The sequence below is a fragment of the Lepidochelys kempii genome, chromosome 25 (assembly GCF_965140285.1).
Source record: "Lepidochelys kempii isolate rLepKem1 chromosome 25, rLepKem1.hap1, whole genome shotgun sequence".
Classification (NCBI taxonomy): Eukaryota; Metazoa; Chordata; order Testudines; family Cheloniidae; genus Lepidochelys; species Lepidochelys kempii.
Genome location: NC_136404.1, coordinates 9,676,699 through 9,703,968, shown reverse-complemented (window position 1 = coordinate 9,703,968; position 27,270 = coordinate 9,676,699). Strand labels below are relative to the sequence as shown.

At 50.7% G+C, this 27,270-nt stretch overlaps 2 protein-coding genes across 2 annotated transcripts in view; one reads left to right on the top strand and one right to left on the bottom strand.

Annotated features, from left to right (window-relative positions):
• Positions 1-1,300: 1,300 nt before the first annotated feature.
• ACTL9 (actin like 9) lies at positions 1,301-2,668 on the bottom strand. The gene has a single exon (XM_073324404.1). The coding sequence runs from the start codon at positions 2,666-2,668 to the stop codon at positions 1,301-1,303; it is 1,368 nt and encodes a 455-aa protein (XP_073180505.1).
• An 8,975-nt stretch (positions 2,669-11,643) lies between these two features.
• Positions 11,644-27,270, top strand: part of LOC140903232 (uncharacterized) — a 232,189-nt gene continuing 216,562 nt past the window's right edge. Inside the window, exon 1 of the mRNA XM_073324186.2 lies at positions 11,644-11,827. The gene's annotated coding sequence lies outside the window, so the exon portion shown is untranslated. The remainder of the gene's footprint in view (positions 11,828-27,270) is intronic.

The following is a 27,270-nucleotide window of genomic DNA, read 5'->3' as shown; positions in this document are numbered from 1 at the left end:
TATGGGAGTAATGGTGCCTTTATACAGATGGAAAGAGCCATGTAAGAGCTCAGCATTGTTATTTAATCCCTCCCCTGCTGCTGTGTCAACAACTGTTCACTTCCTGTCCCAAACTGTTGTGTCGCACTGCTGTTAAACTGCCAGCCTGTCCCACCCTAGTTGCAGCTGCATTCCAATAGGTGAGAGAAGCTATCACAGTTGGCAAAGCCTGTGGGGCCAGAGAGAGGCTGGGGGAGCAGAGATGGTCATGGTTATCCCTTCGTGTAGCTACTCCAGAGATCACACGGGGGGTTGGGACAGGAAGGGCAGGGGGACATAGGTATCATACAGCAGCCTGCATGTCCCACCAGGATGTGCCGGGGGAGGGGGAGTAGCGGGGATAGCCAGAGACAGAGGGGGGAAATAATGCACCCTGTACATTAGGGGCGGTGTTTGCTAGGAGATGGCAGCATGGCTTGGATACTAAAAGGCATGAATGAGACAGCAGTGACTTGAGGGACAGCAAGTGGCTGACAGTTTGCCTGGGGGACTGGCTGGCTCAGGGGCTGGGATATGGGGCCTTTCCCTTGTAGAAGGTTTGTAGAAGGTTTTAGTTCTTATCTAGCATCTGGTCAGAGGGGTGCTGGCTCCGTGCATAGGGAAGGGGAAGTGAGACACTTTCTGCTTTCAGAGGTGCTGGGTCCAGTGTAGCCCCAAGCAGAGGACTGGCTGGTTCTGGGGGTCTGGGAATGGACTATGAGGCCTTTCCCCTTCAGAGGGAACCAGTTCCAATTCAGCCTCAGCACCTGAACGTCATTCTGACCTGACATCCATTCAGCGGCCCCATCTGAAACAAGGCGCTGGGTCTCCACCTGGGCAGGACAAGCACCCATATATCACACACACTCCCATCTCCATTGGGATGAACTGCCCCTCCTTGTTGGCAGCCTTAGCGGAGAGGCCAAGGGTGGACAGAACCAGGGAGATGGAGCACCCTTCTCCTCTGTAAAGGGGAGCTCTTCCCAGAGCAGGGCTAAGGCCTAGGGTGTGGTGGGATGTTGTGTTTCAAGGGGATGCTTGCCCTGCCATTGAGCCCATATTTGCTACTGGAATTCAATGGGATTTGGGCTCCCGAACTTGTTAAGGCTCCTCTGAAAATTCCAGCCTGGAGTGTCCTGAGATCCTTGAATGGATGGCACCATCTAAGGCAAAGACATTTATTAATTGTATGACTGTCCACCAGCCAAACAGGAACCAAGAGCAAATTACAAGTTTGGTGCAAACTCACTTCTCCTGATGGCTCCTGTGCCTGCAGTTTAACTCAGTAGCACTTCCGATGGACAATGTACGGCCCATGCTCTTTGTACTGCTCCTTTCGAATCCAACATGACTGGAAGTTCTTCAAGGAAGCCAGGATGGAGCCTCCTGTCCAAGAAGCATAGTTCCTCAGCGGGATGGAGGAAACTCTCAGCTTGGTGTTAGCTGGCACTTTCTGAAGGAGCTCTCTGGAAAACCTCTTCTCCAGCCCCTCAAAGAGAGAGGAACCTCCACAGAGAAGTACATTTTGGTACATGTCTCTCCTGGCTTCTTTAGGGACTTTCTTTAAGCTTCTCTGGGCCATGCCGTGGATGCCTACAAGGGAAACACCGGGCAAGTTTGGGGGGTTGAATAATCTCTCTGGGCACTGGAATCGCTCTTTCCCTAGGCTGATGATCTGGCCATCCGGCAGCTGGAAATCTACCATGTATTCCTCCTTGGGAAGATTGCACTCACTTTCAAAGTCAGCAGCGACGTAGCAGAACTTATGCTTGATGTCTTCCACAATATGCATCATCCTCTCATTAAACGCATGCCCAGTGTCCTTGAGAAGCTGTAGCAGAAAGGAAGTCAAGTCAGATCCAGCAATATCCATTCTCTCAGTGGCATGTGGCAAGTTGTAACCTTCAAGGACTGGCACACTGTGGGTCACTGCATAACCCGCATCTACCACCAAGCCACTGATTTTCCCATGGGCATATACTGACAAGACAGAGTGATAGGCAATGTACATGCCAGGAGAGTTCAGAGATTCAAACACCACTTCCACCATCTTCTCTCTGTTGGTGGTAGGGCTGAGGGGTGGATCTGACATCAGTAGAGCATGCTCTTCTGGAGGAACCTTAAGGTCATGATAGAGCATGTGTCTCCAGAGGACTTCTGCTGCCTCCCAATCAATGATGATGCCATTCCTCACAGGCTCAATGATCTCCACATTGGGTTGCACTCGGGCTCTCTCTCCAATAAAAGTGTCTGGTCCAGTCCTTCCCGACTTTATTGACCTCTCTGAAAGATGGCCGACCAAAGTACCAACAATGGATTTGGGTTTCTGCTGCCCAGCAAATCCTGCTTTACAGCTCCCAGTACCCGTTTCTATCACAACGGCTCCTGTCTTCTTCACAGCAGGGCGGTCTTTCGCAGGGGAGCTAGACCTCTCTCTAGTGAACCTGCTTTCTTCTGCTGTTCCTTTAGCCTTGAGGTACTGATCTGGAGAATGGGCTCCAGATCTTAGAGAGGGGCTCTTTGTCCGAAGACTGCCTGATTGTGGATTCATTGACCTTGAAGTCACCCTTCCCTCATTCATCGTTCTTGGAGGCATGGGGTCTGGACTGGATAGTCTTGAGCTAACTGTCCTTGGACTGTCTGAAGACATTCTAGTGGAGGCAGGAACGGCCTCCCTGGAGGTAAAATGGGGGGTGGCTTTTAGGGGAGTTAGCTTAGGTCCAGGACAGGTTTGATCACTGTTGTCATAGCGAGAACTATGACATCATTCCAGCTTCCTCAGTGAAGCTGTTTCAACAGGATACGCTGATCACAATGGATGATGCATTTCCCCAACCTGGTGGTTTGGCTGACTGTGTTAACATTCCATTCCCTTCTGGATCCTGTTTGCCTTCAATCTCTGCCTTTCTTCCATCCCTGCCCATCTGATCTGGAACAAGACTTTCTTGGCTGTTCGTTTTTCACTGTCTCTTTCTGACCCTATTTGTACTGGACCTAACCATTGTGTCTTTTCCATTTTTTAACTAATAGCTGTAGGATAAAGCTAGAAGTTGAATTAACCAGTCTTTGGGCCAAAGGAACCCAGTATAAAGTGTCTGCTTCATGATCCTTTCAAAGAGCTTTATACCGATATCAGTTGAATGTTGGTAGCGTTATTTTAAAGGAGCAAATGGAAAAACGTGATTCATCATTAAGACTGTTGTAACAAAGGGTGGCCATGGTCATGGGCAAAATTGAACCAAGGATCGTTAGCACCAAAGCTGGTATTATCAAAGGGATGCAGGGGAATATGGGCCCAACTCCCATGAAACCTGGGCATCTAACTCCCTTTAACTCTGCTGACAAGCCCAGGCCAGGTCTCTGCCACTTGAGCCAACTGAGAACTCCTCTAGTCGTGAGAAAGTAGCCGGCTAGCCCCATGCCTGGGACTGCCAGCTGGAGGAAGACCTGGGCAGAGGCACCAATGTCAGCTCTTAAAGGTGTTTAGGTGTCTAAAGATGTAGATAGACACCTAGTGGGATATTCAAAAGCACTTAGGGGCCTTTAAAAATCAGTTCCTAAAACAACGGATGCTTCTATCCAACCTTTAAAAAGAGAACGGAACCTGGCTTCTCCACCCACCCCTTATAACTGGACACAAGTGACACTGCACAGAGCTCGGGAGAGACATCTGCCATGGGGGACGTGGGGGAGGAACCTCCTGAGAAAGAGCATCTTGCCGAGGAAGCTGGTTTGGAGCCCAGCAGACTGTGGACACCCTAGACGCGCATTGCTGATCACCCTGACCACCAGGTGTCACTACTGCACCACAAACAGTAGCCGCCATAGCAGAAAGTGACGGGTGTCAAGCGACCAGCACCACTGGCCTTTTTGATGATTTCTTTTAAATATTGTAAGTGTATCGAGGGCTCGTAAAGAGCGACAGCTCTGGAGACAGGGTTATTTAGTATTATGACAGCAGCCCCCAGAAGCCATGTGCTAGGTGCTGTACAAAAAACGGGGTGAAAGAGAGAATCGCTGCTCTGATGAGCTTACGATTTAATTCGGCAAGGCGAGACACACAGAGGTAGGAGGGGAAAAGAGAGGACGTGACTCACCCGAGGTCACACAGCAGCTCAGTGGCAGGGCAAGAAACAGAGCCCAGGCCAAGGCACTGTCTGCTGGACCATGCTGCCTTTGAGGACGGTTTTCTGTTAAACCACAGCAAAGCACATCCCGGGCAGCGGCTTTGCAAGCTTCCTTTACACCCCCAGTCCTGGCCTGAGCGGCAGGGCTCAGGTTACAGGCATCCTGCTGGGGCTGAAGCTCTTGGGCTTCCCGGCGGGGCTTGGGCTTCGGCCCCCCCATACTGGGGATCGTGAGTAATTTTTGTTGTCAGAAGGGGGTTGTGGTGTAATGAAGTTTGAGAAGCCCTGTTCTAATGCAAGAAAATCCCTGGCTCGTCTCCGCAGAAGAGTGAGCTGCTCTCGGGCTGCAAGGCAAACACGTGGGCTGCAGCCACTCTGCCCCATGCGTCCTTGGACCCAACTCCATGCTCTTCCCTACATGTGTCATTGCACCCTGGAGACCTTGTCTCAGTTAAGGGTGGCATGCTTTGTATTTGCCTTCCCAAAGGCATATCACAGAGGGTTTCCCTGTGCTCTTTTGACATCAGTCCTGTCTGAAGTCAACCCTGGACTGTAGAGAGAGTGTGATTACAAGCCTGGGATCACCTTGGGCAAGTCACTTCCCTGGGATCACCTTGGGCAAGTCATTTCTCTGCATAGCCTCGGTTTCCCCATTCTGTAAAATGGGGACAATGCTGCTGACCTCCTTTGGAAAGCCAGGTGAGATCTACTGATGGAAAGTGCAACGTAAGAGGTAGGCATTATTATTTCACAGGCTCCCAGAATCTGGAGCACATGTTAGTGCATGCCCAACGCAGGGTCCCCTGTTTTGTCCACTGCATTTCTTTGTCAGCACAATTGTGGGCTAGCAGCTGTTGGGATCTGTTGCCATGGTGAAGGAGTGTCGCGATGATGTCACGAAAGCGTTTGCAATCAGCAAGGTGCGGAATTACTCAGGACTCAAGCTCAGTGGCCGGCAGGGGAGGAGGGGTCAGAAAGCTCCAGCTCCAGCAAAGCTGCCCTCGGCATCCGTCCCGTGTCCTGAGAACCATGTGGTCGTGTGCTGAGATGGGTCGGGTGTGTTGCGGCCTGTGCAACTCGAGGCTACAGCGTAACCGAAACTAGGATCCTGTCACACCAGGGCTACGTGAGTTAGGCTGTTGTCGACACTGCAGCCTTTGTCGGCACAACGTATGAAAACACCACCCGCCCGAGCGACGGCAGTTACAGCGACGTCAACGCTCGTGTGCACAGGAGCACCACGGCAAATCAACTGGGACACGGTGGTTAATTTCTCAAACGGATGTAGCCAATTGGCCACAGGATTTGGTGAAACGGGCGAGGCTTGAGTTTTTGCAAGCCAGCTGGGGGAGGGGTGGCGCACGAGGGCTTTGCCGTCTCTAATTGCTCTGGGTTGCCTGAGCCAGCTCCTACAATATGTAACTCTTTGAACACTCGCTAAAGATTATTGGTACTGAGCTCCCCCTGGAGATGCGGGTCCCATCTGGGAAGGCAGTGGGGCCTAGTGGGCAAGTCACTTCCCCGCTCGGTACCTCAGTTTTCCCGCCTGCAAAATGGACGCTGGTTTCCTTTGTAAAATGCTTTCCGACTTACGGACGTAAGGGCTACGTACCATTATTGTGGTACTTGATGCAGTGCAGTCACAAAGCGGGAGACACATCCTGCCCCAAAGAGTTTACAATTTACATAGTCAACACAGATAGTAGGTGGGAGGGAAAACAGAGGCACAGAGCTTTGCCCGAGGTCACAGAACTGAGGAGTGATAGCATCAGGAGCAGAACCCAGGTGTCCTGGTTTGCAAGCCAGCACCCCGTGGCCCAGCCTGCCACCTGCTACCCTTTTGTCTGCAGCGTTCATTGTCTCCATTACCTTTATTTACTTCTCCCATTTGTTCTGCGGTCTGGCACGCTCTGAATAGCAGAGATTATAGTGACAGACACAGAAATGTCAGCACCGACAAGCAGTAAACCAGGGCGGGGCTCTGACCGAATACCCTGGAAAGGGCAAGTCTTGCAATAGGTTCTTATCTCAGAGTGACATGTCCATGATGCCCGCTGAGGAATGGCTGATCCCTTTGACCGGGTCTGAGGCTCTGGAATGGAGCAAGGCCATTCTAAGGAGTGGGGAAACAGTAAAATGCTCAGACCTCTACACTACATGCCCTGTTATCCTGACTCTGGCGGTGGCCAATAGCCAATGATTCAGAAGAAGAAAAAATAATCCCATAATACACCTGACCAGCTGTGCAGTTCTGTAAACAGAGGTTGGAGGGGGGGCCTTCCTGATCCCTCAGACTGTCAGTTTAAGCCCTGAAGCATGAGGCTTAATTAGCACCCTGAACTCTATCAATGACTGTGCTGGGTTCTCCTTGCCCCACGAGCTGGGCTGCAGGTCGGAGTGGCATGGTAGAGACAAACGGAGGGAATGGCTAGGGGAAGTGGTCTCTAGCCAGTGCTGGGGGAGCGGGCACTCCTGGGTGATGCCTGGGAAAGGATTGCTGGATTTTAAGCCAATGTGGTCTCTTCCCCCACACTCAGTAGCCCTGGCGTTTCATTCATCTTGATTAGAAACCGAGGGCAGTCATGTTCCAGCCCCCTGCATTCAGCTGTTGCAATGCAAGACGTGAGCTGAAGGTGTTCGCCACAGCTGGACCACAGAGCAGGCAGGAGGAGGAGGAAGGGGATCAGAAGAGTCCAGGCCCCTGGAAAAAAATGGTGCTCAAAAACCTTTCTGCCAGATCATTTCCTGTTAGGAACTTGGGAAGGGCGGTGGCACACAGGCAGTGAAAGGGTTAACTGGAGCCAGGGAGCAATTAGTGAAGCTAGTTGCACCTGGAGGGTGGGCCAGGCCCAGTTCAGAATGAGTGCTAGCTGGGGGGCAGGGAGCCATAGGCCTTGGGCTCCTTTCCTGAGAAGGGAGCATGGGGGAGAGGGGTCAGGCGCTCCTGGAGTGAGCCCCGACAGGAGAGGACAAGCTGCCTCTCTGGGGACACAGCCCTGGGAGGCGTCCCTCAGTGCAAGGAACTGCAAAGGACTCAGCAGAGCTTGGAAAGGGCTGAGGCAGGATGTAATCCAGGAGGCTGAGGGGAGCGAGGACTGCAGGCAGCCCTGGGGGAAGAGGCAGGACGTGGACAGCCCAGAGTGGGGACTGAAGTCATGGCCTTAGGCTATTAGATAGTTGTTTGCAGGGAGAGTTTTGACACCGTTGAAGGGGTGGGCCTGCACAGAGCTATGAGAAGAAGCAGACCCCGGCCTGGGACATAGCAGCCGTCCGCCAGGTGCACCAGAGGAGGAGAGCCAGCTATGCCAGACCCAGCCATTGGGGGGGCACACCGGCTGGTGAGTCACTATTTTTCTCAGCGGAAGGATACGTCACTAAAAACACTCTGAACGCTGGCTTCCCGGCCATAGAGGGAATCACTGTTTGAAATCCAGAGGCATGGCTGGAAAGTCCCACATTACAGTATTTCTTTGCTTACCAAAGCCTGTGGGAAGCAGCGTGTGAGTTCAAGTAGGAAGCAAAGAGAAAGGATGGTCCAGTGGTTAAGGCATTTGCTAAGGGTTTGGTAAACTTGGCTCCCAAGTCCTTGCTCTGCCACCGACTCCCTGTCTGACCTTGGGTGAGTCACCTAGTCTCTCAGTGCTTTAGTCCCCCCTCTGTAAAATGGGGATAATAAGCATTTCTGTACTGCAAAGAGGTGTTGTGAGAATAAAAACGCTCAAGTGAGAGGGCTGTATACTCTGAAATAGAACTGCCCTAAAGCTGCTTTAATTTACACGGGAAGTTGGGCAGACTCCTGCCAGGCCCAGAAACAGGGGCCCTCTGTGCCCATTGTGAGCACAGAGAATCATCAGCCCTTATATGTTTTGTTCTGTGGCTCGAAACACCAGGCAGGCACTAATGGTTTATTGCTTAATCCCAGCCCAGATGCCAGCCAGTCCCTTTGGAACTCTGTCCCTCCAGACAGGAGTTTTCTCCAGATACAGAGTGTGGAATGCAGTCCCTGTAACTCAGCACTGCCATCCTATTTCATTACCTGCCTGTCCACCCTGCACCCTGCTGAGCCTGTTGGAGTAGTAGTGACTGATGCCACCAGATGAGTTTTTAACTCCTTGTTTCCTCCAGCTTAAAACTTTTTTGCTTATGCATAACTCAGAACACACTGAGCTTTCACCATTTGACATTGTTGTAGAATCATAGAAGATCAGGGTTGGAAGGGACCTCAGGAGGTCATCTAGTCCAACCCCCAGCTCAAAGCAGGACCAACCCCAACGAAATCATCCCAGCCAGAGCTTTGTCAAGTCAGGCCTTAAAAACCGCTAAGGATGGAGATTCCACCACCTCCCTAGGGAACCCATTCCAGTGCTTCACCACCCTCCTAGTGAAATAGTTTTTTCCTAATATCCAACCTAGCCCTCCCCCACTGCAACTTGAGACCGTTGCTCCTTGTTCTGTCATCTGCCACCACTGAGAACAGCAGAGCTCCATCCCCTTTGGAACCCCCTGTGACGTTGCACTCCATATGATTTTATGAAAATATGCTAATGAGTGTGAATATAATGGAATATGCTTCATGCAAAAGGTCTCTTGTAAGGTGTCATTACAAAGCTTATAATCTGTTGAGTGTGGTCATCCTATTTTTATAAATGTGTCATTCTTGTATCTGAAACGAAAAATATAACTCTAAGGTCCGATGAAGTGAGCTGTAGCTCACGAAAGCTCATGCTCAAATAAATTGGTTAGTCTCTAAGGTGCCACAAGTACTCCTTTTCTTTTTACTAACACGGCTGTTACTCTGAAATAAGGTCCTATTGTAATTATGCAGTGTGGGCCATTAATGGTGGTTTGGAATCTTGATGGCTCCCATCAACTAGGACAATTGGTTGTAAATGGCTCTGTTTACTTGCAAGCCTTCCTGTGAGTCAGGCCAGGAAGAATGAAGGCTTGGGGGTCTCACAGGACATGTGACCATGCCACCTGGTACTGGAATCCATCTTAAACCTGGAGCTTTTCCATTTAGAAGGCGGGGATGGGGACCCAAAAAGTAAAAAGATTCCTGCCTTGTGCCAAAGCTATATAAGGGGGTGAAACAGAACAAAGGAGATTCCAGTCATGAGAAATCCCCTAGTTACCATCTGAGCTAGAGCTAACAAAAACTGTACCGGGGAAAGCATTGGGCCCAGACTAAGAAGGAGTCCAGTCTCTGAAAGAAGCTTATTGGAACATCTCTGAGGGTGCAATTTACCTGTATTCAGTTTCCTACTGTATTAGGCTTAGACTTGCATGTTTTGTTTTATTTTGCTTGGTAACTTACTTTGTTCTGTCTGTTATTACTTGGAACCACTTAAATCCTACTTGTTATATTTAATAAAATCACTTTTGCTTATTATTGAACCCAGAGTTAGTGACTAATACCCAGGGGAGCAAACAGCTGTGCATATCTCTCTGTCAGTGTTATAGAGGGCAGACAACTTATAAGTTTACCCTGAATAAGCTCTATACAGAGTAAAATGGATTTATTTGGGGTTTGGATCCCCTTGGGAGCTGGGTGTCTGGATGCTGGAGACAGGAGCACTTCTTTAGCTGTTTTCAGTTAAGTCTGCAGCTTTGGGGTGTGTGGTTCAGACCCTGGGTCAGTGTTTGCAGCGGGCTGACGTGTCTGGCTCCGCAAGGCAGGGTTCTGGAGGCCCAAACTGGCAGAAAAAATGAGGACAGAGGTAATCTCAGCACATCAGGTGACAGTCCCAAGGGGGTTTCTGTAATTGAACCCGTCACACCCCCTGTCAGGTAATTGAAGGCTTCTATCAAATCCCCCCTTCACTCTTCTCTTCTGCAGACTAAACAATCCCAGTTCCCTCAGCCTCTCCTCGTAAGTCATGTGCCCCAGCCCCCTGATCATTTTCGTTGCCCTCCGCTGGACTCTCTCCAGTTTGTCCACGTCCCTTCTGTAGTGGGGGGATCAAAACTGGATGCAGTACTTCACACCCGAACCAGCCAAGAGCCTGTCACAAAATAATCTTGAAACGTTCTGCCTGAAGTCAATGACCTGGCAGAGCCAGGCTCTGACTGGATCTCCTCAATCCCAGCCCACAAGGCCATCCTTCCTCTGGGCCCTGAGAGCACATCTGGTGTTCTGTAAGCTAAGTGCTTAAAGAGCCCCATGCATCAGCCTCTGTCAGCCAATGGCACTGGAGGCAGGGCATCGGCTGAGGGGGGAATGCACCTGGCACTCTAGGAGGAAGTTGGATTAGCTTGTTTTAAGATGGTTGGTAAGAAGGGTGTGTCGAGCACGGAGTGTTGCCAAAAAGCTACCTTCCAAGACAAGGCAATTGTTTTCACAAATCAGACCCCTCATTCTCTCCCCGGCCCACAGGGCTAGGGGAATAGTTCTACCTAACAGTGCTGCAAACAGTGCCCGAGGGAAGGGGAGATGCAGAAAATAAGAAGCAGGGATCCCTTCACCAAGGAGACGTAGGGCTCTGTAGCGGAAGCCAGAGACGGGCATTATGTGCCTGTCTAACTCTTTGCGGCTCGGATTCTGAGTACTGTGCCAGGTGAGGCATTGGTGGCTGCTAAGCTCTGTGCAGGGCTGCTCCTGGGGCAGTTGCCCTCAGTGCAAACTTCCGGTGGTGCCAAATCAGAATCTGGACGGGTTGGGGGTGCCACGTCTCCCTGTCTTTTTTCTTGGATTGTTGGCGTGGGGGTGGGGGTGGTGCGGTGCCCTGAGTGGCAAAACATCTAATGCTGCTTCCCTCCCTGAGACTGTTGTCCTTCTGTGTGTCACTGATCCAGAAGCCAGGGTGCAGGAATCACCGGGTGGAAGTCTCTGGCCTTTGACCAGAAAGAGGTCAGACAAGATGCACACAATTATTTTGATCAACCGCCTCCGAATAGGGAGTGCTCCGGTCTGATGTCCGGGAACTAAGGTCTACCACAGTCCAGTCAGAGGTGGGACTGCGGCTTTGATTGAGCTAGCTTGGGTATGACGACAGGCGCTGCAGTTACACCTCTGAGCGCAGTGTAGACGTAGCCTTTAGACCTCGACTGGTTCTGCTGGGGTGGTGCCCACCTCCTCTGTGAATCCGTCAGGGAGGTTGATCCACACTGACCCGTGGTCACGGTGAATATACAGTGTAGTTCTGCACAGGGCTGCTTGAGGACGTCGATTGCAATATATGCTGCAGGGGGGAATCTCTAAAGAGAAGTCTGGTCACGGCAGCCAGCCCTCCTTAGCTTGGTGCTCTAATTTGAATGCAGAGTGCCTTGCTTGCTGCCCGCTTCCGTCAGGCGCTGCACTGCCCAGCAGCGGCCTGGAGATGGCAGGAGACACCGGCACATCTATGAACTCATGCAGCTCAAAAAGAAAAGGAGGACTTGTGGCACCTTAGAGACGAACAAATTAATCCCATGAAGGGAGCTGTAGCTCACGAAAGCTTATGCTCAGATAAATTGGTTAGTCTCTAAGGTGCCACAAGTCCTCCTTTTCTTTTTGCGGATACAGACTAACACGGCCGCTCCTCTGAAACCTGTCATCATGCCGCTCCGTCTCTGGAGACACAGCTCAGAAATGCTTCCCACCCAGTAGCCAGCCTCAGTCTTCTCACATGGCTTGCCCCGGAAAAGCTGAAGGGCTGGACTGACAGCCAGGTCGGACGCCCGCCCAGAGCAGGGAGCTCAGCGAGGTACGCAGGCGGCCGTGCCCATCAGCTGAAATGTGGCAGACAGAGAGTGATTCACAGGGAGGGTATTTGTGGGGAGGGGCAGGGCGATGACGTTGTGGTGTCCATGAGCACGGAGCGGGCAGGAGGCCCTCCACCCTCTGCCAAACACCTGTCAGCGGGCGGAGACGCAGGCTCAAGGAGGGGACGTGAGTGTCCTCTGCAGAACCAGCCCAATTCTAGAAATTCCTGCCCCGGCCAACTTCTGCTGGGCTACAGAATGTTCTAATGCGTAGTGTGACTTATATTTGTCGGAGGCTTTTCTAGCACCTTCCACATCCAATCATTAGCAGCAGGGGTGTCCCTGCGGGGCAAAGTCTGGGGCTTAGCTGACAGACTGAGGGATCTGTGCAGCTGCATGGAGCACGCACAGCCAGCAGCTAGGTCCCTGCTCCCCTCCAGAAAAGTGTACCTATGCACCTCGACGCTGACCTTCAGCACCCCACTCATGGCCCTGTCCACTCGGCCTAGTCACTTTTATTCAGACCCACCTCCCCGGCATTGCTTCGATTCTGGGCCCTCCACAGAGCTTGGCCTGTGCACTGCGGTGGATCTAACCGGAGAGCTCTCCGTCTCATCTGGAAGTTGTCTGCTCCCATCACCGTGGTCTCTAGGGGCTTGTCACAGGGCCTGAATGGGTGGGTTGGTGCACCCCTCGCTCAGATGCACACTGAAGTTCCCTTATTGATTCTGCTCCTCCACAACTTGCAGGGAGGGAAACATCAGTGACCAAACAGCACACTCAGGGGCTGCCAGTGTCCTGTTCCCTTAATGGGGGGTGAGGATTCAGGAGATAGAACCCAGGAGGAGGGTAGAGGTTGGGGTAGCTGAACTCATGGGCCTGGGTTGGGCAGATACAAAGCTGGGTGGGGGCTGAATTGATGGGGGGGAAGGGCAGGTAGATGTGAGTGCTGGGCGGGGGAACAGGATTGACTTGGAGGTTGGGGGCAGCGGGGGAGGGACAGAGGCGGGGGTGAGAACTCGTGCAGGGTGGGAGGGGAAGCTGAAATCCGCTCCCCAGTACATCTGGGACAGGCACCATGAAGCATGGCTCAGACACCCGCTGAGGACGGGCGGGGGAAGTTCAACAGTGGAAAGCCAGAGCAGCAAACACAACATGGTCGTTTTAAAAAATGCATGTCTTGGCTTTCTGGGGGATCCGACTAGTGCCTTTTGATCCCTTGCGGCTGGCAATACTGGGAGAGCGACGCAGCACAAACCAGGCGGCTTCTCACGCTGCTCGACCACCTGGTCTCAAAGGGCGAGGTCAACCGTCAGCCCTGACCCGCCGTGCCCTTCGCTTTACCATTCCTGTCTCACCCTCCACCCTGCTGTGCCAGGCCAGGGTCTCTCTTGAGCAGCTTGGGCCCGTGGCTGGCTCGTGCCAAGACCATCACGGGCAAACGTTGGCCAAGGAGCCCGACGACTCTGCACAGCAGGTGGTGATGTGGTGCAGAGGAGGCCCAGAGAGTCGTGAGCTGTGATGAGCATGTTGCTCCCCACTGGCTCAGGAAGGAGAAGCTTAGAAGGGGTGCAAGCTTGCCACACACAGAATTGTACTGTCAGCTGGAAGGCCACTGACACAGGTGACTGGTGGGTGTTTGTTTGCTGCAAAGCTAACTTCTCGCTCTGGGCAAGAAGAAACCTGAGAGAACCATCCAGCCGCACACGCTTTCTCAGCTCCCTTCTCCGTGCAGGGGGATGGGCCCCTTTCTCTCTCTTACTTAGAATCTTGTCCCTGCCTTAGCAACGATTTAAAGCACAGAATCGCTGTGGGTGGGTTGGATGCAAAAGTCTCCCAGCAGAGGCCGGGAGGCTTGGCGGCAAGACAGAAGCTTCACGCGTGACTCGGCCTGTCGGCCCGGGGTGCTTCTGTATCGCATGGGGGGGGTGTCTCCGCGCTGCAGCTGCCCGCGAGCTCCCCGGTCCGGGCGAAGAGGCTCGCGCGAGGAGCGCTAACTGTGGTAACGTGGATGTTGCCGCCTGGGCACTTAAACTCACCCAAGGCCTGGGAGCCTGAGCGGCGATGCAATTCTGAGCCTGCTCGCTCTAGCCCTGCTAGCGTGAGTCTCTCTGCCCCTTCGAGATCCCAATGCTCTCTAAGCTCGGTGCGGGCGGTGACGTAAAGTGGTGTTGAGCTCTGTCTGGCAGAAGAGCGTAGTGGTGGGAGGAGAGAACTGGGAGCCAGGACTCAGGGGTTCGTGGCTTGGTTGCATGACCCTAGGAGCTTCACTGCATTAAAAATAAACCCTCCCTGGCCTTTCTCCCTGCCATAAGCTCTGCAGGGAGTCAGTCGGAAAGCTAGGAACTGGACCCAAAGCTTCCGCTTGCCAGGCTCAAGCCTTAGCTACAAGAGCCTCCCAGGCAGAATTATAAAGTGGTGGGGCAAGAGAATTCTCGGGTGCAGTGTCAGGGACACGACGTTCTCCTGGTGCCTCAGGCCCGTGCTTTATAGTGGGTGTGTTCCTCGGGTTACTTTTCCCCGGGTGAAGGGTTTTCCTGGCAAAGCACAACTCCTCTGGAGGATGCCAAAGCACTTTCCTGACTGTGTAGCCTGGCCCTGTTGCAAAGGAGTTTGGAAACCAGTCTTCAGAACCTGGTTTAGCCAGCCATAGTGGAGGGGCCTGCCCTGCCCTGGAATCCTGAATCCCAGCACGTTCCAGTCTTGATCCCTCCCTAGCCCAGCGGGAGGGGCTCACAGCACAGTAGTGGGAGCTGGCTCCAGGATTCGGATGCTGAGTGTGACAGGAGAGCGATAGGAAAGCGATGTCTGTGGGTATGGAGTTAGCTAACCGAGCACCATCTCCTGGCACGTAGGAATAGCCAGCATTAAGTTAGTGGCTTCAATAAAGCCATGGGTTTGTGCTTTGTAAATGGCCCATCCTGAGTCCAGGGTTTGATGTGCAGTGCGGATAGGGTGACCAGATGTCCCCCACCCCCTGTTCTGATTTTCACACTTTCTATCTGGTCACCCTAAGTGCAGAGCTAGGGTTAGGGGGCGAATCCATCCATTGAAACAGCTGTGTGTATAAACCTGGCTCTCCCCTGTGTTGTCTGTCCCCACCGGTCACCCAGTCCCAGCGCCTTTAGGTGCTGCCGTGGGCCCAACATGGAGCGAGCCGGGACCTATAGGGCGCTTCGGGTGAAAACGCCAGCTAGAATGGCATGGTTGGAATGTATGGCTGAATAAAACAGCCTCTTGCCCCTGGACTCACTGGGCCAGATCCTGGTGTAACTCGCTGGGGTGGGGTGGGAGGGTTAATGGGTGTTAATTGTTTCCAACAGCAGAGAAGCTGGCCCTTTAACCCAGTTAATTAGTCCACAGCCTCCCTTCACCCCCAGGCTGCAGGGCCATGAGGTATGATTACACCTGGATCTAATGAAAAATCCCTCCACTGCTTTCCCCGCTCTGAGGGTCTGAACCTCCGGGGCTCTTTCAATACCGGGCTGCTGTAACAGCAGTGACTGCCCAGAGGGCTCTGAGGGGGTGACGTGGGAGGCAAGGGTGGGGAAAAGCAAGCACCCCATTGCAAAACCCCTCCTATGCTGAGGGCCCAGCTTTCTGACCTGTGAAGGCTGCGGTATGTTGAAGGCAGACTCAGAGCTGGCCAACGTGGCACAGAGCCACGGTGAAGGCTGCTAGGTTACCCTCATGTCCAACCGTCCGTGCAAGAGGCACGCCCAGGAAAAAGAAGGCAAGGCCAGGGCACCACTGCGCCCCCGGTGCTGCCCCAGAAATGCCCTCTGCTAACATCTCCGCCTTTACCACAGCAACTGCCCTGGGGCCCTGATGTCACACACAGAGCCCCGGAGCCAGTCGCAGAGGCCAGGCTCGGAGCATCCTGCCAAACCGGTCAGGCTGGAGCAGGGGAATGTGTTGCTTTTGCCTTCTTCGTGGCTCCACGGCCATGCTCCTTCTCGGCCCCTTGACTGCGTCGCAGATTGTGTTCTTATCCTGGTGACGCTGGGGAGGGGAACGCAAGAGCTGATCTCCTTGAGTGCTGTCCTAGCACCACCCTCTGCCCCCTCTAAGCACCCTGCTGGAGCTCAGCCCCCGTGGGCTCCTGCTCCGACTGGGTGCTGTTCCCCCGAGCTACCTCCCTCGTTCAGTTGCGTAGCGAATACCTCCGGAAGGGGGACTCTGCTCTGTTGTCCTCAGTGACACGCTGCAGCTTCTATTTCCCCTTCCCACCCTCCCACCGCTCCAGGGGCAGCCACTGTTCCCTGAGGACTTGCCAGCCCTAAGGCCATCCGGCGTTGTGTGTTGGCTGGCTGGCTCGTCCCCCATCCCACTCAGTGGCACAGAATGTCACTCTTCACAGCTCAGGGCCTGGAGAACGTCCGCTCAAGGTGGCTGGCGAGAATGTGCCCCAGGCTGGGAGTAAGTTGTCTTCTGAGGAGCTGCAGGAAACTGCAGGGGACTGGACTAGATGACCTCTCGAGGTCCCTTCCGGTCCTATGATTCTATGATGGTTTGAGTGGCATGCCTTGTAGGCATCCTTGTCACAAGAGTCACCACTGCACCTGGCCCTACCAGACCCCTTTTGCTGGAAGCCTTAGCAGAAGGCAAGGGGAGGGCAATCCAGGAAGAATGGGCCCGAAGCCTGGGTCCCTCCAGAGCCACTTTGGCTGGAGGGGACATGGAAAAGCTTGACTGTTCTGTGGATAAAGTGAGGCTCTGAGTCTCCAGGCATCTCTCGCCAGCAGTGTATCCCGATCCCAGTGCTTAATTTGTAATGAAAGAGGTGCCAGGGCTCAAGCCATTCTTCTACATTCATAACTGATGCACCAATCCCAGAGGTGCCGGGGCTAGGAACTGCCAGGCCTAGAGGTGCCAGGGCTCAGCTCTGGCAGCCCTGGCACAAATTAAACACTGTCCCATCCCATCAACTTTTAATTGAAGTGGCGTAGTGGAGAGAGAGGAGAAGCCCCACTGAAGTGAGGTAGAGTTCAGAGTGGGTGCCCGGGCAAGGGAATGGGTCCAAACTCGATGCATAACTGATGAAACACAAAGCGGTGGTCGGAAAGGGAGAAAGGACCGAGTGGGAGGGAAGGGGATGGGACTGCTGGTGTTTCGGCGAATAGAGTGTGAAAACGAAACCTAGGAACTAGAGAGCATGCAGCCGGGGCTCTGTCTTGGTATGTGACACACCTGCCTTTGGATACAGCTCTCGCCCCAGGGGTGGTGTGACTCAAACGGCTGCTCAGAGACCTGGATTCTATTTTCACCCCGTGCCCTTTGCTGCTGACGTCAACTGAAAAAGTCAAAAATGTTAGAACAGACAGAGAAATAGAAACCTTCCCACCCCTGCACATCAGACCTCCCTGCCCCCTCGGCCAGACATGCTGGCCCACAGACACTGTGCATTAGCCCAGAAATGACCACCCAGGAGCCTTTCCAGTACCATGTGCTCTCCACGACAGTACTGCTCACTGGTGTTCATAGATGTCTTGATTATCTGTAGTCTGGTATATAAATAGCCCAAGATTGGGGCCCTTGGCATTAGTCCCTGCCCCAAAGAGCTTCCAGTCTGAAAGGATTGAGAGACAAAGGGTGGGAGTGGAAACAAAGGACTCATTTAAGGTCACAGTCAGGAATAGAGTTGAGGTCTCCTGCGTCCCAGTCCAATCCAGTCCCCCAGCCAGGGCCCTCTTTGGTGCTTTGAGCCTGTAACACGGGGTGATATTGCCGGTGAGTTGTTTCCAAAGTGCTGGGCACATCCTAAGGCTCTGGTGCGTGTAACGTGACCTGCGCTGCTCTGCCCCATGGGAATTAGGGTAGGGCCTCGATTGCTGAGCGTGGGAGTCCTGGCAATTCTGTTGAAATCACTGGACCCTCTCCTCCCACGACTCCCGAAAGGTCTGCACGCACCACTGCCAGCCTCTTTCGCAAGCAGCTGTAAAAACACGGTACGCTTTGGTAGCTGACCCAGTGTTGGGTGTTGAAAACCTTGTTTGTCTGTTACGGATCAAGCAAGCGGGTTTATAATCCTCTGCCTGTGATGTTCAAATCTCCATTTAGAAACCAGCCCCAGGAGCTGAATGGGAGCCAAGCGGCTGCTGTCCACTAGTTTGGCTCCAAGGTGTTTAGGGAGGTTCGATCTGCCAGGGGAAAATATTAGCTCTGACGGAAAGATTCAAGCTCATTATATCACGGTTGCATTGGTGCTAAGGCTTCCGTTCCCAGTGGAGTGGAGCGTTCATTTAGTGATCGTATCACACCATTACACAGAGCCAGGGGCGGGGGAAGCTTCCTTTTCCCAACAGTGTGGGGCCACCGGCACCTGAACTGTGGCCCCGCCCCGCCCCTTCCCCCCTGAGGCCTTGCCCCCGCACTGCCCCTTTTCCCTGAGGCGCCCCCATGCTGCTCCTTGCTCCCTGAGACCCCATCCCCTCCCCCCATCTCTCAACCTTAGGACCAATAAAAAGTGGAAGGGCATAGCCCTCCCTCTTTTAAAAATGGGGAGGCCCATGGCCCCCAGACCCCCCCTCATGCCCATCCCGTTCCGGCACCCCTGCACAGAGCCCTGGCTTGAATTCATTTTCCTCCCAGCTGCATCGGCTGTGATAAAACCCCACCCTTCTGTGAAGCCGTCATCGGGAGGGGGAAAAGCATGTTTCATTTCTAGTAATGATCACACTTCAAATTTGGAAAGTGCATCCAGGAAGAGCTCGGGAATCTTGCTTGGCTTTTCACAGGAAACTTTATACATCCCATTCAGGGACAGATTCACATCCCAGTCAGGCTCCCACCCAAGTGCTCTGCTCCCAATGTGACATGAAGGGGTAGATCTTCACATGGGCTCAGCACCCATCCTGGACCTAACATGCCCAGATGGAAAATCTTTGGAAACTCTGGACCCAACAGTGCATGCTGAGCACCTGAAAATTCAGTCCTGAGCTCTCTGGAACATCTGGTTCACAGACCACAATGCAGATGAGTGACAGGCCCAGACAGGAGCTCCCTAGGTATCTACTGCTGCATGGATCTGGATCTGTTAATTACCATTAGATGCTGACCACCGGAGGGTGTCCCTGGTATCTGGGGGTCAAAGATCAGATGCAGGAGGGCTGTACATAAATCTATTATGATTTGGAATGAAAATTGTTGCAAGGTTTGACTCAGGTGAAAGCAAAGAGTTTTTCCATCTTTCTGACCATCTCTCCGAGCTGTGTGTATGGAGGGCCCAATGGATCAGAAGATCCTTCAGTGTTTCAGAAGGCTTATCTATTCCTTGCCTGGAAGCCTTGTTTCATTTAAGCCCTGGATGGAGCACAGGGAAACTGCCAGGAGCGAATGACTTTGTAATGGGTTTTCAGGCTTGCTGCATGGATGAACTCTGTGTTCAACTCATGGCTTTGTGCGTGTGCCCAGCTGTGAGAGAGAGAGATTGCGTATGGGTGTTGCAACTCCTTGGCCTAAAAGGTGTGAGTTAAGGAAAAACCCTTCAAGTCTTAATGAATTGTGGCTCAACATTGGCTAAACTGTATAAAATAATAATAATGATTTGATTTTTACTATGTTTTTTGCCTAGTACCTTACCCTGCAAAAAGCCCCACTAACTTGAGTAGGACTGCTTGAATAAGGCGCTTCTCATAGAGTATAGTGGCAGAATCAAGCTCGGATATTTGATCTTTACCCAATGTGTTTCAGCCCGAAGGATCCCAGGCTCACCCTGGAAATGGAGCACAGCAGTAGAGATATGGCACGCCGTGACACTCGGAAGTGAAGAGTGCTGTGAACAATTCAAACTGCACAGGGGAATTTAGAGAGGGAAGAGGTGGTGACCCCAACTGGAATTTGACCAGGACAATGAGGGGAAAGCTCCTTCTTCAGGGAAGGCTCAAGGGATCTTCATGCCCAGAAACGTGCAGGATTTGACTTTTAGATGCCCTCTGAAGCATGGCCCCTTCAGAAGCATAGTGCCCCTAACGCCCTGCTGGGGCACTGGCCAGAAGTGATTCAGACAGAAGCCCTCTTCTGAATCCACAGCTTTCTGAATCACCAATACCTGTCATGTGATTGATCCATGAATGAAGATGTCTTTAACTAGCCTTGACAGATGGAGCTGTTTCAGCCCGTTGTGTCACTGAGGAGTGTCTAAGCAGGTCTTACACAATCCCCTTCGCTGGCCCATGGCACGAGAGACTCACTTTGAAATTACTATTATAAATCCTGCTTATTATGGTATTGCCTCAGAGCCAACTAAGAGCGGGGCACCGTTGTGCCAGGTGCTGTACTAATGTACTAGTGGACAGTCCCCGCCCTGAAGAGTTAGACCTTCTGCCACAGGGATGGTGGAAGGGGTTAACCAACAGTGGTTTGCGCTCTTCCCTGCTCCGAATTGCTAGGCTTGGTCATTCACTCTGAGGTTTGCATCCCTCTGAAATTCAAGTTCACTATCATTCCTAGTTACCATGTGTTTAAACCCTTTGTGGTGTCGATTCTTCACTGAAAGCTGGGACCTTTCTGAGGTAAAGAGCAACTCTACGGCCCTCTATGTGTCGCCATCTTGGATTGCGCCTTACGCTTCAATGCTGCCAGGCCCCAGGTACACAGATGAAAGGAGGGTGTGTGGGGAGATCTTACCCTGGATGGTGGCTCAGCTCAGAGCTCCATGGCACCAAAATGCCACAGCCGAAGCATAGGAACGACACCGTCAGTCCGCACCCCACCCAGGTGGCTTTCTGAGGGTGTTAGTGAAAAGGTCAATGGCAGAGGACAAGCCTTTGCTTATCAGTAAATATGTGACAAAAGAGCCATGCCTGCTTACTTAGCTGGTTGGAATCTGGCCTAAGCCAGTAGTGACTGAGAGCAGTTACCATTTGATGGCCATTCAGAGGTCTCTTTGCAATAAGCTGGGGGTCTTGCTCCAGCTCTTGTTGGATAGGTGCCTCCTGCTGATGCCTCCCGCTGATGTTCCTAAGCTACTCAGAGAGCTCTTCTGGCCTCCCTGTGATCTCTCCAGATGGCAGCTAGTAACCAAGCATTGACTCAAGTGAAGGTGGATAAAGTCCACCACCGTGATAACGTAAGAACGGCCATACTGGGTCAGACCAAAGGTCCATCTAGCCCAGTGTCCTGTCTTCTGACAGACGCCAATGCCAGGTGCTTCAGAGCAGTGGCTCTCAACCTTTCCAGACTGATGTACCCCTTTCAGGAGTCTGATTTGTCTTGTGTAGCCCCAGGTTTCACCTCACTTAAAAACTACTTGCTTACAAAATCAGACATAAAAATACAGAAGCGTCACAGCATACTGTTATTGAAAAATTGCTGACTTTCTCATTTTGTCTATATGGAATTTTAGTTTGTTCTGACTTTGCTAGTGTTTTTGATGTAGCCTGTTGTAAAACTAGGCAAATATCGAGGTGAGTTGATGTATCCCCAGGAAGACCTCTGTGTACCCCCAGGGGTACATGTACTCTTGATTGAGAACCACTGCTTCAGAGGGAATGAACAGAACAGGTAATCATGAAGTTATCCATGCCCTGTCGCCCATTCCCAGCTTCTGGCAAACAGAGGCTAGGGACACCATCCTTGCCCACCCAGGCTAATAGCCATTAATGGACCTATCCATGCATTTATCTAGTTTTTTTTTTAACTCTATTATACTCTTGGCCTTCACAAAATCCTCTGGCAAAGAGTTCCACAGATTGACTGTGCGTTGTGTGAAGAAATACTTCCTTTTGTTTGTTTTAAACCTGCTGCCTATTAATTTCATTTGGTGACCCCTGGTTATGAGGAGTAAGTAACACTGCCTTCTTTACTTTCTCTACATTAGTCCTGATTTTACAGTCCTCCATCATATCCCCCCTTAGTCGTCTCTTTTCCAAGACAAAAAGTTGCAGTTTTATTCATCTCTCCTCATATGGAAGCTGTTCCATCCCCCTCATCATTTTTGTTGCCCCTTTCTGAACCTTTTCCAATTCCAATATATCTTTTTTGAGATGGGCCAGCCATATCTGCACACAGTATTCAAGATGTGAGCGCACCATGGATTTATATAGAGGCAACATGATATTTTCTGTCTTATTATCCGTCCCTTTCTTAATGATTCCCAACATTCGGTTAGTTTTTTTAACTGCCGCTGCACATCGAGTGGATGTTTTCAGAGAACGATCCACAGACTCCAAGATCTCTTTCTTGAGTGGTAACAGCTAATTTAGACCCCATCATTGTATATGTATAGTTGGGATGATGTTTTCCAATGTGCATTACTTTGCATTTATCAACATTGAATTTCACCTGCCATTTTGTTTCCCAGACATCCAGTTTTGTGAGATCTCTTTGTAGCTCTTCGCAGTCTGCCTGGGTCTTAACTATCTTGAGTAGTTTTGTAACATCTGTGAATTTTGCCCCCTCACTGTTTACCCCTTTTTTCCAGATCATTTATGAAGATGTTGAATAGGACTGATCCCAGTACAGACCCATGGGGGACACCACTATTTACCTCTCTCCTGATCTGATCCTGATGTGCCTGTTTATCATTAACTAAATATCTTTCACTCCCCCTCTCTCTGTGCAGGGCAAGCTGAGGGACTGGGAAAGTGAGCCTGAGGCTTGTTTTATAAGGAGTCATTTTTAATCCTGTCTCAGCACTTGGGGCTGGACTAGAGGACCTCTTGAGGTCCCTTCCAGCCCTCTATGTCTATGATTCTGTACTTGCTACCTAACCAGGCGCTGCTTGGCCCTTAGCAAAAGTAAAAACCTCCCCAAGCCAGTCAGCTATTAGCTTTGTAGCTCCCCGGGAGGATCATTGAGAACATGTTGTAATTTCTACCCTTTCCTATTACATATTATTCATCATGTGAGAGCACCCTGGGGCCCCGGTTGTGGCCCAGCACCCCATTGTCCTTGGCGCTGTACAAACACAGAACAAAAAGGCAATCCCAGCCCGTACGTACGTCCCCTCTAAGGAAATAGCTCTTAGGTGACAAACCTTCCCTAGAATATGAAGCACTGTGGTGGCTGTTTTTTGTGCGTTGCCAAGCCTGAAAGGTGTGTGGGTGGCCCCAGGCTCAGCCAGCTCCCATAAGATCGGCACAGGCAGGTGCAAAGGGATGGGATGGGGCTGTGAGACATTATAGAAAAGCACAGGCCAGGTGTTTCAACCCCAAGAATAGAAAAATCTGCCATCACGTGGCTTCTGATTTGCATTTGCTCCCTATAGCAGCCAGGGATTGCCAGGGCGTAGGGACACATTAGAAGGGTTGCCACTTTTGGTTGGACGTATTCCTGGAGGTTTCATCACATGACCTAATCTTTCATTAAAGGTTAATCTTTAATTCCTGGAGACTCCCGGTCAATCCTGGAGTGTTGACAGCCCTATGACTCTAGCCCTGGCCTTAGGCATGCCCACTGCTCTGTCGTCCTTTCCCCTGGCCACATGCACTGTCTCAGCAGCTGTGTGCTACCCAAGGGTCCATGTACGTAGGGGAGACCCTCCTGTGCTCAGATGAGCTGGCTTTAGCTCACCTTTGTGTCCACGGCAGGATGCAAAGCTGTCCTAAGTTACCAGAGGATCTGGCCCAATATTTTCACCTCCACATTTAGAAGCGAGATCAAAGCTCTGCCTCTTGGAGTCTCTGTCCCTTGCAGCAGACCTAGCAGCCCATAGCTCCAAGGCTTGCAAATTGGATGTTATTTGTCACACTGGATTCTGCAATATGAGCTTGCACATATTTGTCTGTTGTTTAACCTAGGTGCTTGTAAGGCTACTGACCTGTTTCCCTAGCCCCGGAAGGACTAAGCACCTTGCCCAGAGTCTGTCCAGGCCCTTCCTTCGAGATACAGTTTATTCTTCAAACAAAACCTCACAAAGTAACATGAAAAACAAGCTACTCCCCTAACCAAAGCAGGCTACAGGGGCCCCCTAACAGGCCAAACCATCCTGACATGGCACTGCTTGTATTCCTGGAGGTTGAGGCCAGAAGAGACCATTAGAACCTCTTGTCTGATCTCTTGTATATCACAGGTCATTACATTTCTTCCAGTTACTCCTGTACTGAGCCCAATAACTTGAGTTTGGCTAAATCATCTCTTCCAAAAAGGCATCTAGTCTGGATCTGAAGACCTCAAGGAATGGCGAATCCACCACTGCCCTTAGTAGTTTGTTCCAGCGGTTAATCACCCACGAAGTTTAAAAATTTGTGTCTACATTGCGAATTTGAATTTGTCTGGCTTCAGCTTCCAAGTGTTGGTTCTTGTTCTGCCTTTCTCCACTAACGAGCCATTGAGTACCTGGTATTCACTCCGCCTGAAGGTACTTGTACGCTGTAATCCAGTCACTATTGACAACTACTTTTGAGATCTATCACTTAGCTAATTCTTAACCCTACCGTGTGCTTTAGTGATATTGTGTAGTGCTATTTTTTTAATCAGAATGTCAAATGCCTTACGAAAGTCTGAGTATACTGTATTTACACAGTTAACTTTCTCAGCCAAACTTGTAATCTCATCAAAGAATGAAATCAGATTTGTTTGACAGGTCCTACTTTCCATAAAACCACATTGTCTGACCTTAATTATATTCCTATCCTTTAGTTCTTTATTGATTAAACCTCCTATTAGCTTTTCCATTGTTTTGCTCAGGATTGATGTTAGGCTAACTGGCCTATAATTACCGAGATCATCCCGCTTGTCCTTTTTTTCAGTATTGGCACAGTATCAGCACTCTACAAGTCTTCTGGAATTTTCTCAGTATTCCAAGAGTTATTGAAAATTAACACTAGTGGGCTAGAGATCTCCTCATCCAGCTCTTTTAGAAATCTTGAATGCAAGTTTTACAGGCCTGCTGATCTAAAAACATTTGTCCTTAGTACATGATGTTTAACATCCTCCTTAGTTACTAACGGACTGGAATGTAGTACATCATCCTCATGCAATACAAGAATATCATCCTTCTTCTTTCCAAATACAGTATACAGAATAGAAATATTTATTGAACACTTCTGCCTTTTCTGCATCATTATTAAGTTTTACCATTTCCATCTAGCAATGGGCCTAAACTAGAACTTCTTTTGTTCCTAATATACTTAAACTCCTCCTTTTGTCCTTAACCTTGTCAGCTAAGGAGTATTCCCTGATTCCTTTAGCTTCCCTTATCAATTTTATACACTCCACAACTTCTAATGTATACTGATTGCTATCTTATTTCCCCCTTTTTTCAATCACATTTTTCCAGCAAAATTTTTCATCCCAATCAATTTCATTCATAGTTTTCCACAGCTTTGGGAGATTAGCCCTTCTGAAGCCGTGTGTGCATGTGTGTATAAAATATTACTGGTTGGGCCTGTCTTGTTTGCTCACATTGAATGTAACCAGACCTGGGGTGCTATTTTCAATTTCTCAGACAGCCCTGTTTTATTATTAAAGGTGGCTTTCCATAGAAGGAAAAATCCAATTTAATAGTCTACTTGCCATTTTAATGTCTGCTGTGCAGAAGGGGTTGTTTGATGACCTGCAAGCTGGCCATTTGTTTGATGTTTGCAGTGTTGTTGTAGCCGAGTTGATCCCAGGATATGAGAGTGACAGGGTAGGTGAGGTAATATTTTTTATTGGATCTTTATTTGCTTGAAGTTAGTTCTGAAAGACTCAGCTGATTTTCTGTTTCCCTAGACTTTGATCAGTCAGTGGCACCGGAGAAAATTTTGGGTGTAAAATGCTCCCAGCAGGGAATGGCAGCAGCTCACACTCACGTTGGGCTGCTGTGAATGGCTGCACTCGGTACAGGGCAATGGAGAATCAGGACCTCAAAGTTACAAGTAAAGAGGCGACCACGGGTCGGCCTGGTTAATCCAATTGTACAAATACAGTGGCCAGCTCCCTGTTGATTAAAGTGTACTGTATGAGGTGTGTGCTAGTCAAAGGAGCAACAGCCCCGGGGCTAGGGCACTAGCCTAGGAGGTGGGAGACTCTCCTCTGCCACAAACTTCCTGTGTGACCTTGGGCCTTTACAAATCTGGTTGGAGTTCTGTGTCTCAATCCCCTTCCTTTAAAATGGGGATAATCGCACTTCCCTGGCTCACAGCCGAACCCCCTTTATCCGACTTAATTGGGACCGGGGCCAGACTGGATAATCCAGAGGATGGGAAAGTGCAAGGCTGCAACGCTCTCTTGCAGTTGCAGGAGAGATCACCTCTGATCTGGGTCAGCTGATGGAGGGTCAGATAAACGGGATCCTACTGTATTAAAAATTGTGAGAAGCTCAGATACGACAGTGATGGGGCCATATAAGTACCTAGGATGGATCATCCAAGGCACTCAGGAGAGCCATGGCCTTTGGCTCTCGGGGCGCTCTGACTATGGAGAAGGAGAAGAGCAGCAGCCGAATGACAGAGGCGCTTCTGGAAGGTTGGGGAGAATTGGTTTAATTGTAACGGACTTGTTCTAAACACGGGAATAACCCCAGACCTATTCAGCGAAACACACAGCCTCTTCCCTCTGGGATTTCAGCACATGTGCCCAAGTACTTTGCTGAATCGAGGCCTTTGGGGGGTGGGGGGGAGGGTGTCTGAAGTGAGTGGCCCCACAGAGGGAAAGTGAGACATGCTCCTCCTCATGAAAGCAGGGTTGTATTCGGTGAAGTGCTAACAGCCTCTGCTTCCATTGTTTGCAAGTGTTCTCAGCCCAGTTCCTTTTTCGTGGCCTATAATGATTTTGCCTGTCATTTGCTGCCCCCGGGTTTATTTTGTAGCAGATTCTATGAAAGGTGTACCTGCAGGGACAATGCTTTTGGAAGCAGACTTTCATATGTGAATTTCAGGCTGATGAAAAGGTATCAGATCAACAGTCCTGGAGTGGAGACTGTTTATCCACAGAACAGAGATAGTGTGAATGACAGCCAGGCTGGTTTCCCCCCATCTTGCCCTGGCCTGTGTGCCTCAATCTTGTTCTGCCAAGATTACCTCTGAGAGGTGAGAGAGGAATCCAGTCTCCATGATCCGGTCAGGCCCTGGCTTCTCCACTGAGACTGCCAGCAAAAGGGAACGATACTGCTAATTTGAAGGTGATTTTTGAAGGGAACAACGTAAGTCACATAGACCAAAAAACAGCTCTCAGATAGTATCAGCATTCAGCCACTGCTGACTTGGGCTTGCAATCCTGGGAAAATGCTAGTCGCTCTCTTGTAAATAACAATCTCCCCTGGAAGGACCAAACTGATTTAATTTAAGGCTTCTTTAGGGCCAGACTTAGACATCTTTTCTTTGATCCCACCCCACAGACTACTCTGCCTCTTCAGCACCCAGCCAAAAGCAAAGAGAACCTCACAAAGGGATTTTTTTAGATGCTGAATAAAATAAACTCCCAGGGAATGATTTCTGATACTTTATTTCTGAATTGCAGTCTGTGTTGCAGTATCTATCCTGAGTGACATGGGACAACAGTCTCACAAATTCACAAAGAA